At 46.6% G+C, this 18083-nt stretch overlaps 1 protein-coding gene and 1 long non-coding RNA gene across 5 annotated transcripts; one reads left to right on the top strand and one right to left on the bottom strand.

The window, feature by feature from the left end:
* Positions 1-9397: 9397 nt before the first annotated feature.
* On the top strand, positions 9398-13353 carry LOC141026401 (uncharacterized). Of its 2 annotated transcripts, XR_012188483.1 has the most exons (3): positions 9398-11659; positions 11822-12209; positions 12538-13353. It is a non-coding gene; the product is annotated as an uncharacterized lncRNA (long non-coding RNA). The 2 variants fall into 2 exon arrangements; XR_012188482.1 differs by lacking the exon at positions 12538-13353 and having other exon boundaries at positions 11822-12372.
* A 1140-nt stretch (positions 13354-14493) lies between these two features.
* LOC109756922 (uncharacterized) lies at positions 14494-17206 on the bottom strand. Of its 3 annotated transcripts, none has more exons than XM_040396916.3 (2): positions 15843-17204; positions 14494-14784 (listed from the first exon to the last, which is right to left on the bottom strand). In XM_040396916.3, exon 1 carries the CDS (start codon positions 17130-17132, stop codon positions 15891-15893), a length of 1242 nt encoding a protein of 413 aa, XP_040252850.2. In that variant the 5' UTR covers positions 17133-17204; the 3' UTR covers positions 14494-14784; positions 15843-15890. The 3 variants fall into 3 exon arrangements, with proteins under 3 accessions (XP_040252850.2, XP_020171350.3, XP_040252851.2); XM_020315761.4 differs by having other exon boundaries at positions 14494-14787; positions 15843-17163; XM_040396917.3 differs by lacking the exon at positions 14494-14784 and adding an exon at positions 14794-14955 and having other exon boundaries at positions 15843-17206.
* Between the last annotated feature and the right edge of the window lie 877 nt (positions 17207-18083).

Consider the following 18083-nt stretch of genomic DNA (forward strand, 5'->3'; position numbering starts at 1 on the left):
AAATATTCTCTGCATCTACTCAAATCATCTGTGAAGCAAGAACATAACGATATCCACTGCATGCCGCAGCACTCATTGGACTGCATACATCAAAATGTGTGACTTCCAATAAGTTGCTCTCTTGTTCCATCTTACTGAAAACGAGGACTTTCAGTCATCTTGCCCATGTGGTATGATTTGCATGTCTCAAGTGATTCAAAATCAAGTGAGTCCAAACGATCCATCTGCATGGAGTTTCTTTCATGCATATATATACCAATAGACATGGTTCGCATGTCTTAATCTTTTCAAAAACGAGTAAGTCCAAAGATCCATCTACATGGAGCTTCTTCATGCGTTCTATACCAATATGACTCAAATGGCAGTGCCACAAGTATGTGGAACTATCATTACTATTTTATATCTTTTGGCACGAACATGTGTATCACTACGATCGAGATTCATTTTAGGTGCAAGACCATTGAAGGTATTATTCAAATAAACAGAGTAACCATTTTCTCCTTAAATGAATAACCGTATTGCGATAAACATAATCCAATCATGCTCAACGCAAACACCAAATCTCGATGGTATAGGGAGCATGCGATGCTTGATCACATCAACCTTGAAAACACTTCCAACACATATCGTCATCTCACCTTTAGCTAGTCTCCATTTATTCCGCAGCTTTTATTTTGAGTTACTAACACTTAGCAACCGAACCGGTATCTAATACCCTGGTGCTGCTAGGAGTACTAGTAAAGTACACATTCATATAATGTATATCTAATATACTTCTGTCGACCTTGCCTGCCTTCTCATCTACCAAATATCTAGGGTAGTACTGCTTCAGTGACCGTTCCTCTCATTACAGAAGCACTTAGTCTCGGGTTTGGGTTCAACCTTGGGATTCTTCACTAGAGCAGCAAATGATTTGCTGTTTCATGAAGTGTCTCTTTTGCCCTTGCCCTTCTAGAAACTAGTGGTTTTACTAACCATCAACAATTGATGCTCCTTCTTGATTTCTACTTTCGCGGTGTCAAACATCGCGAGTTGCTCAAGGATCATCATAACTGTCCCTGATTTGTTATAGTTCATCACGAAGCTCTACTAGCTTGGTGGCAGTGACTATGGAGAACCATCACTATCTCATCTGGGAGATTAACTCCCACTCGATTCAAGTGATTGTAGTACTCAGACAATCTGAGCACATGCTCAACGATTGAGCTTTTCTCCCTTAGTTTGCAGGCTTAAGAAACTTGTCAGAGGTCTCATACCTCTTGACGTGGGCACTAGTCTGAAATCCCAATTTCAGTCTTCGGAACATCTCATATGTTCTGCGACGTTTCAAAACCGTCTTTGGTGCCACAATTCTAAACCGTTAGCATTACGCACTGAACTATCACGTAGTCATCAAAACGTGTATGTCAGATGTTCCGCAACATCTACAGACGACGCCGAGGTTCAGCACACCGAGCGGTGCATTAAGGACATAAGCCTTCTGTGCAGCAATGAGGACAATCCTCAGTTTACGGACCTAGTCCGCATAATTGCTACTACCAACTTTCAACTAAATTTTCTCTAGGAACATATCTTAACCAGTAGAACTAAAGCGCAAGCTATGACATAATTTGCAAAGACCTTCTAACTATGTTCATGATAATTAAGTTCATCTGATTATTGAACTCCCACTCAGATAGACATGCCTCTAGTCATCTAAGTGATACATGATCCGAGTCAAACTAGGCCGTGTCCGATCATCACGTGAGACGGACTAGTCATCATCGGTGAACATCTTCATGTTGATCGTATCTACTATACGACTCATGTTCGACCTTTCAGTCTCTTGTGTTCCGAGGCCATGTCTGTACATGCTAGGCTCGTCAAGTCAACCTAAGTGTTTCGCATGTGTTCCGAGGCCATGTCTGTACATGCTAGGCTCGTCAACACCCGTTGTATTCGAACGTTAGAATCTATCACACCCGATCATCACGTGGTGCTTCGAAACAACGAACCTTCGCAACGGTGCACAGTTAGGGGGAACACATCTCTTGAAATTTTAGTAAGGGATCATCTTACTTACTATCGTCGTTCTAAGCAAATAAGATGCAAAACATGGTAAACATCACATGCAATCAAATAGTGACATGATATGGCCAATATCATTTTGCTCCTTTGATCTCCATCTTTGGGGCACCATGATCATCTTCGTCACCGGCATGACACCATGATCTCCATCATCATGATCTCCATCATTGTGTCTTCATGAAGTTGTCACGCCAACGATTACTTCTACTTCTATGGCTAACGCGCTTAGCAATAAAGTAAAGTAATTTACATGGCGTTATTCAATGACACGCAGGTCATACAAAAAATAAAGACAACTCCTATGGCTCCTGCCGGTTGTCATACTCATCGACATGCAAGTCGTGATTCCTATTACAAGAATATGATCAATCTCATACATCACATATATCATTCATCACATCTTCTGGCCATATCACATCACATAGCACATGCTGCAAAAACAAGTTAGACGTCCTCTAATTGTTGTTGCAAGTTTTACGTGGCTGCTATGGGATTCTAGCAAGAACGTTTCTTACCTACGCAAAAGCCACAACGTGATATGCCAATTTCTATTTACCCTTCATAAGGACCCTCTTCATCGAATCCGATCCGACTAAAGTGGGAGAGACAGACACCCGCTAGCCACCTTATGTAACTAGTGCATGTCAGTCGGTGGAACCTGTCTCACGTAAGAGTACGTGTAAGGTCGGTCCGGGCCGCTTCATCCCACGATGCCGCCGAATCAAGATAAGACTAGTAACGGCAAGTAAATTTACAAAATCGACGCCCAACTACTTTGTGTTCTACTCGTGCATAGAAACTACGCATAGACCTAGCTCATGATGCCACTGTTAGGGAACGTAGCAGAAATTCAAAATTTTCTACGCATCACCAAGATCAATCTATGGAGTTTACTAGCAACGAGAGGGAAGGAGTGCATCTACATACCCTTGTAGATCGCGAGCGGAAGTGTTCAAGAGAACGGGGTTGATGGAGTCGTACTCGTCGTGATCCAAATCACCGATGATCCTAGCGCCGAACGTACGGCACCTCCGCGTTCAACACACGTACGGAGCAGCGACGTCTCCTCCTTCTTGATCCAGCAAGGGGGGAGGAGAGGTTGATGGAGATCCAGCAGCACGACGGCGTGGTGGTGGAAGTAGCGGGATCCCGGCAGGGCTTCACCAAGCGCAAGCGGGGAGGAAGAGGTGTCACGGGAGGGAGAGGGAGGCGCCAGGGCTTAGGTATTGCTGCCCTCCCTTCCCCCCACTATATATAGGGCCAAGGGAGAGGGGGGCGCAGCCTTGGCCCTTCCTCCAAGGAAGGGTGCGGCCAAGGGGGAGTCCTTCCCCCCCAAGGCACCTCGGAGGTGCCTTCCCCCTTTAGGACTCTCCCTTTTCCTTATCTCTTGGCGCATGGGCCTCTTGGGGCTGGTGCCCTTGGCCCATATAGGCCAAGGCGCACCCCCTACAGCCCATGTGGCCCCCCGGGGCTGGTGGACCCCCTTGGTGGACCCCCGGACCCCTTTCGGCACTCCCGGTACAATACCGATAAAGTGCGAAACTTTTCCGGCGACCAAAATAAGACTTCCCATATATAAATCTTTACCTCCGGACCATTCCGAAACTCCTCGTGACGTCCGGGATCTCATCCGGGACTCCGAACAACTTTCGGGTTACCGCATACTAATATCTCTATAACCCTAGCGTCACCGAACCTTAAGTGTGTAGACCCTACGGGTTCGGGAACCATGCAGACATGACCGAGACGTTCTCCGGTCAATAACCAACAGCGGGATCTGGATACCCATGTTGGCTCCCACATGTTCCACGATGATCTCATCGGATGAACCACGATGTCGGGGATTCAATCAATCCCGTATTCAATTCCCTTTGTCAATCGGTATGGTACTTGCCCGAGATTCGATCGTCGGTATCCCGATACCTTGTTCAATCTCGTTACCGGCAAGTCTCTTTACTTGTTCCGTAACTCACATCATCCCGTGATCAACTCCTTGGTCACACTGTGCACATTATGATGATGTCCTACCGAGTGGGCCCAGAGATACCTCTCCATTTACACGGAGTGACAAATCCCAGTCTCGATTCGTGCCAACCCAACAGGCACTTTCGGAGATACCTGTAGTGCACCTTTATAGCCACCCAGTTACGTTGTGACGTTTGGTGCACCCAAAGCATTCCTACGGTATCCGGGAGTTGCACAATCTCATGGTCTAAGGAACTGATACTTGACATTAGAAAAGCTCTGAGCAAACGAACTACACGATCTTGTGCTAGGCTTAGGATTGGGTCTTGTCCATCACATCATTCTCCTAATGATGTGATCCCGTTATCAACGACATCCAATGTCCATGGTCAGGAAACCGTAACCATCTATTGATCAACGAGCTAGTCAACTAGAGGCTTACTAGGGACATGGTGTTGTCTATGTATCCACACATGTATCTGAGTTTCCTATCAATACAATTCTAGCATGGATAATAAACGATTATCATGAACAAGGAAATATAATAATAACCAATTTATTATTGCCTCTAGGGCATATTTCCAACAGCAGATGCCACAGGCCCGCGGCGACTGGTGGTGGCCCGCTGGAGTTCCCTGTCTGGAATGGCAACAGTGGGGGCCCGCCGCCTGCGGGTGCGCCCGGAAACAGCCATTGCGCAGGGTGGCCGTAGGTGGCGATCGGCGCAGCCGGCGGGAGGCCGTACGCGCCTGCCATGTACTGGTGGTATTGGTGCATGTGGAGCCCTTGGACGGCCGTCACGAGCTGCTGCAGCGTGCTGGTCATCTGTTCCGGCGTGAAGACGGCGGCTGGCGGCGGCGCGGAAGTGATGGGGGCCGGCGGTGGTGACCGGGCCTGACAGCGTGGGGGCCCCGGCGGTGGTCATCGGGGCAGACGTCATCGGCGCGGAGGTGGAGACGGGCAGCGGCGGCGATGGTGTTGACGAAGACATGATCGGACCCAAGTCTCTGGATACCAAATTGGTAGAACCAGGGATCCTACCGGACCTGCTCCGTAGGTTGTAGGGGAAGGATGGAGCAGGGCGAGGCGATGAGCGGGCGCGCCGGCGGCTGGGCGCCGTCGCGTAGGAGGAGGATGGCGGAGGCGGCTAGGGTTCCGGCTCCTCTGGGAGCCGGGCAATAGAGATAATATTCTTCTTATTGCTTGATTCCAAAAAGAGTCTTACAGCCTATATTTATAATCTAGATAACTTGCATAAGAATTAACCTAAAATAACTTGAATAAGAATTAACCTAAGATAACTTGTGGGCTAAAATTGCCCGGTGGGCCTAGCTAAACCGGCCATAACAGCTTCATTACTGCTCGAGACACCGTGGATCACAATCGCAACCTTCTGTTCAGCTGTACAAGGGATGAGCCCCAAATTCTCACTCAACAGGTATTTTTTCTTCTTGGTTCTCTTGCTGCTGTTACTAAAATAAATTGCCATCTGCACCTGCATATCTTTTCTATATTAAGGGCATCTCCCTCGTCCAGACTTGACCTGCATCTGTAGACTCAGGCCAAGCTCAGAATATTTTTGGCTGCCTGCATATGGATGGAGAAGGGATGGGCGGTCGCTTGTTAAGTCGGTTACTCTGTTTCATTTTCAAATTCAAAGTAGAGTTATGTTTATAGAATAAATACATCCTACTCTGTCAACTGTTTAACAGTGTATAATCTCAACCATGAATTAGCAAAGTGCCTACTGTGCATCCTCTACCTATTAAAGTGTGCACACATTACCCTAGGGCTGAATTCACCCCAGTTTTATCCAAGGTGGTGGTGCCTCTGTTGCTCAACATGGACACATGCATCTGGCTAGCATGAGTGCTTCATTTTTGAAGTTGACTGGCCCATGTCGCCCGATTGCGTTCATCGACCCTGTTGACTTTGAAATTCAACTAAAAGTGAAGGGCACAACAGAGTGTGAAGATGAAACACTGATGGCGCGATGGTTTGAATATGCGCATGGTTTTGGAGATTATGGTGAGCTTGCCTGTCGTCGTTGGGGAGGCAATTTTTGCACACTAGAGATCACCTCTGCGCTACTTGCCAGAACGGTTGTAGCAACTATTATCTCTGCTGATATTATTGAAGGGTCATGGCCTGATGATTCTAGAGGTCGTGTGGTTGCCCGTACTGCTGCCATAGATGAGGACATTCTGCTGCTTGACTCTGGAGAAGAACCATTGAAAGTGGATCCAGACGGTCGCGTTACCCTTCAAAGAGGTGTTGTTTGCGTGGAACGTCAGGGGATGCTCACGGTTTCTATGGAAGCCTACTCGAAGGAAGGTATTTGTTATGCAGATTCTGTTGAATTCAGGCCCAAAAAGTCTCTCACAAGTATCGGTATTTGCGACCTTGGATTCTGCACGGTGCAGTTTATTGTTGGTTGGTCGCCAATGGCGACGAAGTCTGATCTGATGTACTTTGGCAACTGAGTTGAAGTGCATCTACTAGTTAGTGTTCCCATCTAAGTAGTGTGTTTAAGATTTGTAGAGCTAATTATGTCCATTAACAAGACATGCTTGGTCAAGTGTCCAAACTGTTGCTATGTAAGTGCCCGGACTATTTATGAGTCATGTTTGGCAAACTGTGGCTGAGCTTGGGTACCTGCTTATATGCACTAACTCCTTGCACGAGCACCGGAGGTCCAGATACTGCTGAAATTTGAGATGGGCTCTAGGCCAATTTCTGAAAAATCTCTAAGCGCCCATGTGGGTTATATGGCACTAGGTGTAGTGAAAAGTTTAGTCCCACCCCAAAAATGGAAGAGGAGTTGGACTTCCTTACAAGGGTTTCTCTTCTACATGGTATTATAGCTTGAGAAAAGATGAGGCCCTCGCGCACTCCTCCTCCGTCGCCGCCCGCCTCGCCACGACGCGGGTTGCGGGATTGAGCCGAGCTCTATTTTTGCCAGTCACTAACGGAGAGTTCTCTGACAGCTGGGCCACGATCTGAGACGTCGGATCGTGGGCTGTCACGGACTCGTACTTGGGTCGAGCCCACGTCTGTCCACGCGGCTGCGCCTATATAAGTGTGCGGTGTCTCCTAACCCTAGCCGCCACGAACAAATCACATCTGCTCCACGTGCACGCCCACCGTCGTTCCCTTGATGTTGCTGCCACCGGTGACTCCATCCCGTCCGCCGCGTACACGGTCGACGGGAGAGCAGGTCTCCGAAACCACGCCCTTCTGGTTCCTGTACGGGTGAGGGGCGAATAGGTTTTTGGGCAGCGATTACGCGACTGCTCGCTTCCGATCGTCTACTTCCTCTACGTCCACGTCGCCTTCATCATCACCATGTCCACCGAACGTGCCGCCGCCGAGAAAGCTGAAGCCGACAAGAAGGCCGCCGAGGACGCCGCGGCCTCTACATGGCCTACTGGAGGGTATAACTCGTTTATCCCGCTCCTATTGTTTTTTGTTTTAGCCATGCTAGCGTTATACGTAGATCTTTCTGCAATTAGCGTAGTATGTGCTTGCTTGACTGAATATCAGTATGCGTTTATTTGTGTCAATGCCATGCTAGTAATTTACTCGTGGATTAATTTAATCGAGAAATTGCCTATTTACTCAACAGATACGTGTACTTGTCCCTGACATGCATGACCCATCCTGGCACACTCCGCTGCTGGTTCATCTCCCTTTCACTCGAGACCATCGAGCATGAGTTACTTGTTGATGGGTGCTTTGGTGGCTCTGTCTGTCCGTATGTTATGGCCTGGCCTCCTTGTTTGGTTGGTGATGATGGGAGCATTGGGCATGAAGTTTAAGGTTCTCACTCAAGTCTGCAGTTGTTTGTCATACAACGAAATGAATGGGTATGAGCTAACCATTATTACTTACTTTGTTGATGCAAAATAATGTCTAGTTGGCACTGAAAACGGGAAAATCATCCTTGGTGTCTTAAGTAATGGTCATTCCCATATAAACCTTTAGACGCTTTTAAAACTTCTGGTACAATACTGGAGCTAATTAATTTTATCGAAGATTGGATTTTCATCTTCTAAAAACTTTCTATTTTAAAGGAATACTGCTATATTGCATTTGTAGCTAGGCCCCATTGACTAATTTGTTTACAGTTTGCCTGTGTTCGCCATTTATTTTGGGAAAAACACAAGACTGGTAAGTAACTGTAATATTATGAACTTTCGGATTCACGTAAACTATGAATAAAAACTTTTGGATATGCACCTGTGATTCTAACAAGAGTCACTGTATACATATTACTTGTTTTGATTATAGTTTTCTTGTTTAATATTTTTTTACTGCAGAATCTCTTCACTTTGAGGATGCAATTTTTTTTTTGTTTTCCGTTTTTTTTCACTGCACAATCTCTTAAGTTTTGAGGATCTTTCTTTAACCTTGGTTGTTCTTTATTGTGCAAACCACTAATAATATAAACCGGCTGTTTAAGTGTTTATCTATTATTTTTCTTCTTCTAAATATGTCTCCCGCCTATCTTTTTTGGTGGCTTATTTGCGACTTGTTATACTCGTATTTCAGTTCACAGTGTTAGGCAGATGGTTCCCTTACTTGACTAGATATTGGAGGGTTTTGAAAGTGGATATTGTTTGCTGCATTATATCTGCATCTGCTGTTTCTGGGCTGAACTGTTTTACCTTATACTAACTGCAAATTTTGTCCTTTCGCAAAAAAAAAACTGCAATTTTTGTCCAGTTCTAAAAATTTGTCGACCGTCAACTATGTTCAGTTTCTTTCTTGGGCGTACAAGATCACCTTATTGCAAGAAAGCCATTTTTCTTTATTACTATTATTTTAGAAGATTAGAATTTGCAGAAGTTACATCCTGAAGCATTTCATCAAAGGATAGAATTCACACAATATTAACACTCTGGTTTGATGATGGATTCATTTGAATGCATTTATGTTGAATGATCATGTAAAGTCGGGAATCAAATTCATTTGATGATGGATTCGTAGAAAGGATGTATGTATTGCCTAGATTGTCTCTAGTAGTGTGTTCAATGCTAAGAATGATGTAGTGAATCCGCTACTTTGCCAATTACCACCATGAGCTGTGTAATCATGTCTGAAGATTGAACAACTGACCGTTTCACTCCTTCGATTGTTTAACCGCGTTCAGCCTTCAAGATGCTGTCTATATATATTCAGATACAACATTTTGTGGCAAAGAACTAAGGATGGGTACAGGTGGCTCTCACTCGCTGATTTTCAGTTCTATATATGTTCAGTACGTTTTGGTTTACTTATTAGGGTGTGCTACACGTCCGCCGGCTGATCTTTTTAAAAGATCGGCCGGGTCGCGAGTCGTCCGATTGTATGACGCAAGCCGTTAGTTTTGCTTCTTTATTTTCCTGCAACGCTCTCTCGCCCGTGCCGCTCTCGCGGGCGGCAGGGCGAACCCTAGCCGCCGCCGGCCAGCGACCCTCCCCCAACCCTCCCTCCCACCTGCCGCCACCAGAGTGCGCCGTCGGGCGAAGCCCGGCTGGCGTGGGTGGCGGCGGGGCCTTCTTCCCCTTCTCCCATGGCTTCCGGCGGCGCGGGACGCAGGGCCGCGGTGAGGAGCGCGTCGTTCGCACGGGACGGCGCGACGGCGACCCGGGCGGCGTGCCGGTGGCGCGGCCGTGCGGTGGAGCGGCGGCGGCTGCGTGGTTCTGGAGGCGCGGGCTTGGGCGTGGGGCGGGCGAGGTGGCTGGCTGCTTCGAGGCTTCCTCGTCAGATCCCGACGACAAGGGTCGCGGGCCGCGGCGGCGCGGGCTGGGGGCGGTGTCCGGCTAGGCTGGGCCAGCCTCTAGCATGGTGAGGCATGCCGGCTGGTGTGCTGGTGGCGGGCCATAGCTGTATGGGCGCGGAAGCTGCAGATCTGGTGGTGGCTGCGGCATCGCCCGTGCGGTCGATGCGGGTGGTGGTGGCGGTGGTCTCCGGGAGGGGGCGGCGGCGGTTGTCGGCCAAATTAGCTGGGATCTGGCCCATGGCCGTCGGTGGGCGGTTTGGGGCTGTCCCTCGGAGTCTCGGCGGGGATGTGGGCTGCCACGGCGTGGTGGTGGCTCATGGCGGTGGTCTGGATCGTGTCACGGCAGCGGCGGTCCGTGAGCGGCTTGGGTTGGCCTTCGATGCCTCGTCTCATTGCCCGGCGCTATCTTCGTCGAATGGGTGGTTCTTTCCCGGCTACGGTCCATTGCCCGTCTCGCGCCCGGTGCTGCAGGACGGAGCTCGTCTCGCGCCCGGCAGCAGGACGGAGCTCGTCTCGCGCCCGGCAGCAGGACCACGCTCATCTCGCACCCGGCAGCAGGACTGAGCTTGTCTCGCACCCGGCAGCAGGACCAAGCTCGTCTCGCGCCCGGTGCCGCAGGACGGGTCGATGGAGGCTACTTTGACCGGCCTATTGGGTCTCGGCGTTGGGGGACCCCCAGGTTGGTTGGGGTAGCGGCGGGTCACGGGGGAGGTGGTGTCTAGGTCTTGGATGCCGGGGCGGCGGCCTTGGGGATGGTTGCACGGTGCTCAGGGGCAGAGCCCGTGGCTCGGTGCTGCCCGGTGACCATGGCCATGTGGGCGGCGTGGTTGCGGGGGTGTGGCGTTCGGTGGTGGTGAGTGTTGGCCGGGGTGAAAACCTGTTCTATCTTCGGACGGTCCGGCGGCGGCGAAGCTCGTTCCCTTCTTGAAGGCGTCTTCGCGGCTCTCATTGCCCGTCGTGTCGCTCCAGGGGAAACTCTGACCCTCGGGTCGGGCGGTGGCGGCACTCCGGTGTCGTATCCTTCATGAAGGCATCGCCTTGGAGCCCACGGTTCGTCGTATGCGGCTTCATCTCTTCGCGGTGGCGTGTTCACGGTCGAGGACCCCGGCTGCTCTTGTGTGCTTGGGGTGTTGTTGTTGCGCTCAGCGCCTTGTATCTTGCCTTGGGTGTGTGCGTGTGTTGTGGGGGTGTGTTTGTATCGGGTTGCTGTTGGTCATTGCTTTATATATAAAGCGGGGCGAAAGCCTTTTTCGGTATTTTCCTGCAACAAGATCCTTGTTGCAAATCTCATTCCTACAACAAGACCTTTGTTGCAAATTTTGTCCTCTATTTTCCTACAACAAAACCCTTGCTGCAAACCTCATTTCTGCAACAAAACCCTTGCCTCTTCTTAGTATTGCTGCAAAAAAAAAAGACCATTGTTGCCTTGTTGCAAAATTTGCAACAGCAGCTCCAGACTCTTCTATGTGTTCCTGCAACAAGATACATGTTGCATTTTTTTCGCAACTGCATTTCTGTTCACTGCTCATGTAAAGTTGGGAATCAAAGGCTTTTGATGACGGATTTGTAGAAAGAGTGTATTGCCTAGATTGTGGTCAATGCTCAGAATGATGTAGTGAGTCTGCTGCTTTGCCAATTGCGATGAAGTGGGTAATCTAGTGTCATGCCAGAACATTCAACAACTGACCATTTTTCTCCTTTTCGATTATATAACAACTGCGTTCAGCCTTCAGGATGCTACATTCAGATACACCATTTTGCGGTGAAGAACTAAGGATGGGCATAGATGGATTCAGGGGAGTGGTGATTTCACTGGCAGAGATGTGAAAGTTGAATGGAAATTCCAGCACCTATGAATCTTTGGTAGGTGGCTTGTTACCAGCTGTAAAAAAAATAGAAATGGTTTTGGTTTCCTAATTCCGCTAAAAATCATAAAATGTAATACTACCAAAAATATGCACCTCACTTTTGTGGCGACTTGCTATACTTGTATTCAGTTTGTGATATTAGGCAGTTCCAATGCAGAAAAGAAGCCTTGAGGAATTCTAATGCTCCAGTCCAGTCCAGTGTCTGTCCCCAACTTGCCAGGACGCTGCTGCTTCATCTTGCAAGCAACCGGTCAAAAAGGCGGCATTTCTACACGATAGCACTAGAGCAGCAAGAAGCAGCCTGCAAAAGGGTCTTGTGTAAATTGGACTAGTGCTTCAGGATGTAGATCCTGATGCTGACCTGAGCGTGCAGTCTGAAGCTGCTTTCAGAAAGACCGACTCTACTCTGTGCGGCTAGCTAATTAACTAAGCTGCAAACATTTTCAGAATGTGAAAAATGCCAACCGCACGAGATACAGAAATACTAGTCCAATATGTGTGCTCTGCCGCAGCTCTTTGGTCTGACGCCATGCGGGAATACCATGGTAAATCATCATGTCTCAAGATTTGTGTCCACTGTATGCAATTTGTTATGTCATGTATTTGGGTAAACTTATGTCAGTAGTTCAGTACAGCCAGTTCTTACTCATTTGCCATGAAAAAGTAGTTCCAAATTTTAATAAAATGAAAAATTCATTCAAACATCAATATGTGCTTCTGACAAAAATCCCATACTTCATATTAGTTACTACTAGTATTTGTTAATGTGATGTGTGGATTGTTGATAGGATTTTCCTTGTTTTCTGTTTTTTGTTACACAATCTATTCATTTCTTAAGATGTCTTACTTAGTTATTATTTGTTGCATGCACAGCTAATGACATAAGAATTGGCTTCCAAGTGCTTACCTATTTGGGATATCCTAATCAAGGTTGGTAACCGACATAAGACACGAACCATTGAATCGGACAAGTGGGAGTGCTGATATCTCTGTGACCGACCTCGTAATAAGAGCATTGTTGGAGCATATCGGTCGTCATACTACTAATATTTCATATCACTGGCATTAATTCACATTCTGGAAAGTCGCTCTTTCTGAAAGCATACATTCTAGGTCATCATACATTCTGAAGCATTGCATCAAAAGTGTACAAGAGTTTAGACCGACCCTGCCCTTTGCCGGTTGAGGAGCCGGTGCTGCTTCTTGCTGCTATAACTAGCAGCCCCGTGCTATCTATCTTGGAAAAATGCCTCGATGGTCGTCAGGTCCGGGACCGGTGCCCCCTTCAGAACAGGTGTCCTGTATCAACCTGTTCTGTATCATCAGATGCCAAGGAGCTCCAGGTGTCAAGGCTGAACTGGGTTGGTTTCGCACCCCTAGAAGACAAGGTCTTTGTTTGCGTCGACTCTGTGTCAGGCCAAGGCCAAGAACAACTAATGTGGTGCAAGTCATTGTGTTACTACCACTGTAGTACCCCCTACAACCTGTTCAGGTGTTCGATTGATCGATCGTCCGAGAGCGTGCATTTTTTTGGTGGCCACACCCTTTTATGTGGTAAGCCAGAACCTGGCATCCAAGAACTCATCTCTCAACTTAAATGGGATATGGGCATGTGCCCTTTCCTACTGTTGTAGTATTTGAACAGAATGAACAATTAATCCTATCGTGGAGAGTGGCGGTTACGACGTACTGATCATGATCAAAGCAGTACAATAATCAATATAACTCAAAACTACTTGAGGGAATAAACAGGCAAAACAAAACCAATTCTTGTAAATACATCAGTCATAGGACACGGATTCCATTCCTAAAGATATCAATAAGTTTGATACTACCAGATTTCATCAAGGCACCAACTGCCTAATATCATGACAACTCACAGTACATGGATTTTATTCCTGAAAATAAGCATATAGAGATGCAGAAGAATGACCAGTCAGTTCCTTAGTATTAGGTTTCACCAATCAAGGCACTAACTGCCTAAATATCATGAACTCAATACAAGTATAATAAGTCACCAATAAGCCACCCAATATGAAATTTTTAGTTAAGCACTCAGTACAAGCTAAATCATGCTGTTAGCTGGGCATATACAGCAGAAACAACCAAACTTCAAGAAGCGCATGCTCAAGCTAGTGAATAAAAAAAAGACAATTCAGAAGTATTCCTAGTAAATAGTATGTGTACTGGAGGATTCTGGTTACAAGCAGAGACACATATTTAGAAATTCCATTTTACTCGTATTTTATTATAACTACGTCCAAGATTCTTTCATATCTAGTACGTACTAGTATTCCCCAAGGCATCAACTGCTTACTTAATATTGCGAACCAAAATGCGACTTATAGCAAGTCACAACTAAGCCACCAAAAATATATATGCATAACAAGCCACAAGCAAGTTGTTATCAGACAATGAGCAGATCTTGCTAGTAAAAGGTAGTATGTATAAAGGGATTTCTTGCTAGTAGCACAGATGCGTGTCCAACGATTCAATTTATCAAAGGTTATTATACTTAACTTTCCAGGCACAAAAGTAGGAACTAGGAGTCCTGGTTTCTCTCAAGAAATGAACAGCACAAATTGGTTACTGAGCCCTAGCAGCCGATGCAACATAGCAGTATTCCACAAAATGTCTGCAGCTGAAGGAAATTTAAACTTCCATAAAACGAGCTCCGAAAGGGATGCGCTCTCCGCCTATCTGAATCCATAGGTGAGAGTTCCCTGAAATAAATCTCTGCGAGTGAAATCACTACTCCCCTGAACCCATCTATACCCATTCTGAAACCTTAGCCACAAAATGTTGTGTTTGAATACAACATCCAGAAGCTTCAACTCACCATATCACTGAATGTTCTGAAACGACAGCAGATTACACTGTTCACGGCAATTGGCAAAGCAGCTGACTCACCATATCATTTCGAGCATTCACCACTCACTACCTGAGACAATCTGGCAACAAATTCTTTTACAAACCGATCAAATTAAATGCATCTGGTCTACTCCCCAACTTTACATGATCAGTCAACATAAATGCATTCGACGCCGAGCACGCGACTTTGCAGTTACCCGCCCGCCCACAGATTCTCGTCCTCTTCACCAAAAACGCACATCTCCCCTGCTGCTGTTGCGTCACAAAAGCAACATGTTAGTCTACATCAAATCAGCGTCTTAATCTTGTGCAAACTCTGCCCTTTGGTGCAATGCTTCAGGATGTAACTTGTGCAATTCTACTCTTTCTAAAAAATAATAACCAAGAAGCGCAACAACTTTCTTGCAATATAAGGTGGTCCTGTACTCCGAAGAAACTGTGTTAAAAAAATATACCCCGAAGAAACTGAGCATAGTTGACACTTGACATTTTCAAAATCAGCTTTCTTGCAGATCTTATATGACAACTTCTCAAAAACTGAACATAAATTGCAGGTAATATAGAGCAAAACAGTACCACCGAGCTACGCGGGTGCAGAAAGATTGCAACAAACAATAATTACTTTCAAAACACTTCGATATCCAGTCAACAAAGGGACCAACTGCCTAACATTGTGAAGTGAAATAGAAGTACAACAAGTAGCAGGTAACTACGCCAACCATTAAAGTTAGGTCAGGAACAAGCTAAAAAATAATTAAGCACTTATAAGCTGATTTATATTATTAGCCGCGCGCGCAACAAAGAACAACAAAGGTTGAAAGACAAGGCAATCTGCAGCCTAAAAGATGAAGAGATTTTGCGGCAAAAAGAACACGAAGTGTATAACAAGGGATTCTTGTCAGAATCACAGATGCATATCTGAAAGTTGATTTCATTCAGAGTTTATTGCGATTGCTTTCCAGAACTAGCAGTCCTGTGTTTTTTCTTCTCTATAAAAATGACAAACACAAACAGAAACGGTAGAAATAAATTAATCAATGGGGCCTGGCAGCAAACAAAACATAGCAGTATTCCATATATAGAAAATTTGCAGCAGAGATGAAAATCCAGTCTTCAATCAAATTCATTAGCTCCAGAACTGTACCAACGGTTATCAGGCATCTAAAGGTTTCTATCTATGAGCAAAGCCATTATTTATTAAGATAGAAAGGCACGATCTTCCAGTTTTCAAAAGGCAACTAAGTAGATATTATTTTGCTTCAACAAAGTAAGTACGGAGTAATTTATAATGCTAAGTAAGCTCATACCTGCAAATTTGCATTAATTTCCTCATATAAGACGAACAAGTGCAGATTTCAGTGAGAAGCTTCAACTTCATGCCCAGTGCTGCTCCCATCATGACAAATCAAACAAGGAGGCCAGGCCATAATGTACGGATAGGCAGAGTCACCAAATGTCCCGTGGATCAGTGACTCAATCTTCATGGTCTCCAATGAAAGGGATAAGAACCAGCAGCGGAGTATGCCAACAGGGGTAATGCATTTCATGGACAAGTAGACATATCCAGACCTAACTTGCACAACCCTAAGGTGGCCCAGCCAGCCCCGAGTGACCCGACCAATTTCTGCACTCAAAGAGAGTATGTTCTGCGGCACCCAAATCCCAATTCCATCACCATCCACACCACGGATCCAAACATGGAGGTGAAAATCATCGGCAGCATAGACAATGCATAGCTGACCATCCCTAGTCTCCCCAGCGTTGTAATTGCAGCTCTCCACATCCACCTGCAAGGGTAGATCCACATTGATGACCTCCATGGTGGCTGTGTTGATCCTTATCATGCGGTGTTCGCCATGGAAAGGCCAGTAAACGGAACCATCCACCAGCATGCCAGCATTGTACTTTAGGCTGTTGTCGCCGCCAATTTCAACCCATGGGTGGATGGCCCAATCCCATGTCTCGGACGAGAAGACGGCAGCACGAACCCTAGACACATCCGCGCAGACGCAGACCACGCGGAGCGACCAGGGGTTCTCCTCAGAAGACAGCAGATGGAAACCAAGGAAGCCGAAACTGAGGCCGCTCCCAGCCCTCACGTCGTCGGGCATCGGGATGATGTCCACGGCCCAGGTCATGGGGTTCACGGCGGCGAGGGAGAACATGTTCCGCAGGAGGATGTAGCCGTCGCGGCAGTCCACGATGCCCCAGCCCGTGTACGCGCCGTCCTGCACGGGGAGGGAGGTGAGGAAGAAGTCGCCGCACCGGAGGGCGGCGGCGACGTCGGGATCTGTGCGGCGCAGGGGGGCGAAGGAGGGGGCGGCATCTTCGTCGACTTCGAGGAACAGCCCGAGGAGTGGCGCCGGGTGGAGGGCGCGGAAGAGGCGGCGGAAGGGCCGGGAGGAGCGGACGGCCCCGAGCCAGGAGCGGCAGGTGAGCGCCGCGCGGACGAGCGCCGGCAGGTTGGGCAAGCGGAGGAAGATCTCGAGGAGCTGGTCCTGGCCGAGCGAGGATATGGTGGTGGTCATTCCGTCGGCGGCGGCAGCGTGGGTGGTGGCCGTGGACGCAGCCGGCGGCGGCGGCAGTTGGCTACCCATTGCTGGAGACTCGACAGTGGAGTGGATGGAGAGCCTAGATCTCTGGTGGATACGGTGGGTTAGTTCTCTGTACGTATGGCCCAAGCCCATTATAGGCTTATTATTAATGCTTTGAGCCCATGTACGCCATAATCCAAATAAATTATGAAAATACATTTGCCTCAATTTTTTTAACGAAAGACATTCTTCTAAAAAAACATGAAAATAAATTTCCTCAATTCATTTTACAAAAATACATCATTTTTTGCGGAAATTATGAAAGTATATCTGGCGATGGATATATTGATATTCATTTGATATATTTTTTATAGGAGTATCTGTTTGGTCAAACTTAAAAGGCATTGATTTTTTTACTCAATTTATTTATACATCATCTATTTGGGGATAGTGGGAGTATAGAACAGTGGGAGATTTCTACAAAAAACAGCGGGAGGTCTTCTCAACAATTTTTTTTGCAGTGAGAGATGAAACTTTATGGGCTGAATATAATCGAACAGAATGTCCCAAAAACTGAGCAAGCAAATGCGGCTACAAAATCGGTACACTTACAACCTCTATGATGCTTTGGAATGCTGTTTTGTGAGTGATAGAATGCAAAGTACACAGGGCTAGTGATGTGAAGCTGATATAGGTACGGCAAACATACTTTGGTTCCTGGTTGTATATACACCCTATATGGAAAAAATAAACCAAAAAGTCAAAATATTTAAGAACTATTTTTAGAATAAACTTGACTTACTTGCGCACTAATATATAAATTTTCACAAAAAAAACCAATGTTGACTTCACAGCGAAAAAGACAAAATTTATTTGCTATTATAGGCCACTATTCATGCTATTTTGAACAAAAATTTGTCTTTTTTGAAAAGAAGTCAAAGAGGAATATTCTTTTTGTGGAACTTTTCTCACGAGTACAATGGAAGATCAAGTTTATTTCAAAAAAAATTTCTG

The sequence above is a fragment of the Aegilops tauschii genome, chromosome 7 (genome assembly GCF_002575655.3).
Source record: "Aegilops tauschii subsp. strangulata cultivar AL8/78 chromosome 7, Aet v6.0, whole genome shotgun sequence".
NCBI classification, from domain to species: Eukaryota; Viridiplantae; Streptophyta; class Magnoliopsida; order Poales; family Poaceae; genus Aegilops; species Aegilops tauschii.

Bases quoted from the DNA above. Each gene is read 5' to 3' on its own strand.
- LOC109756922 (XM_040396916.3), bottom strand. From the start codon at position 17,132: ATGGGTAGCCAACTGCCGCCGCCGCCGGCTGCGTCCACGGCCACCACC.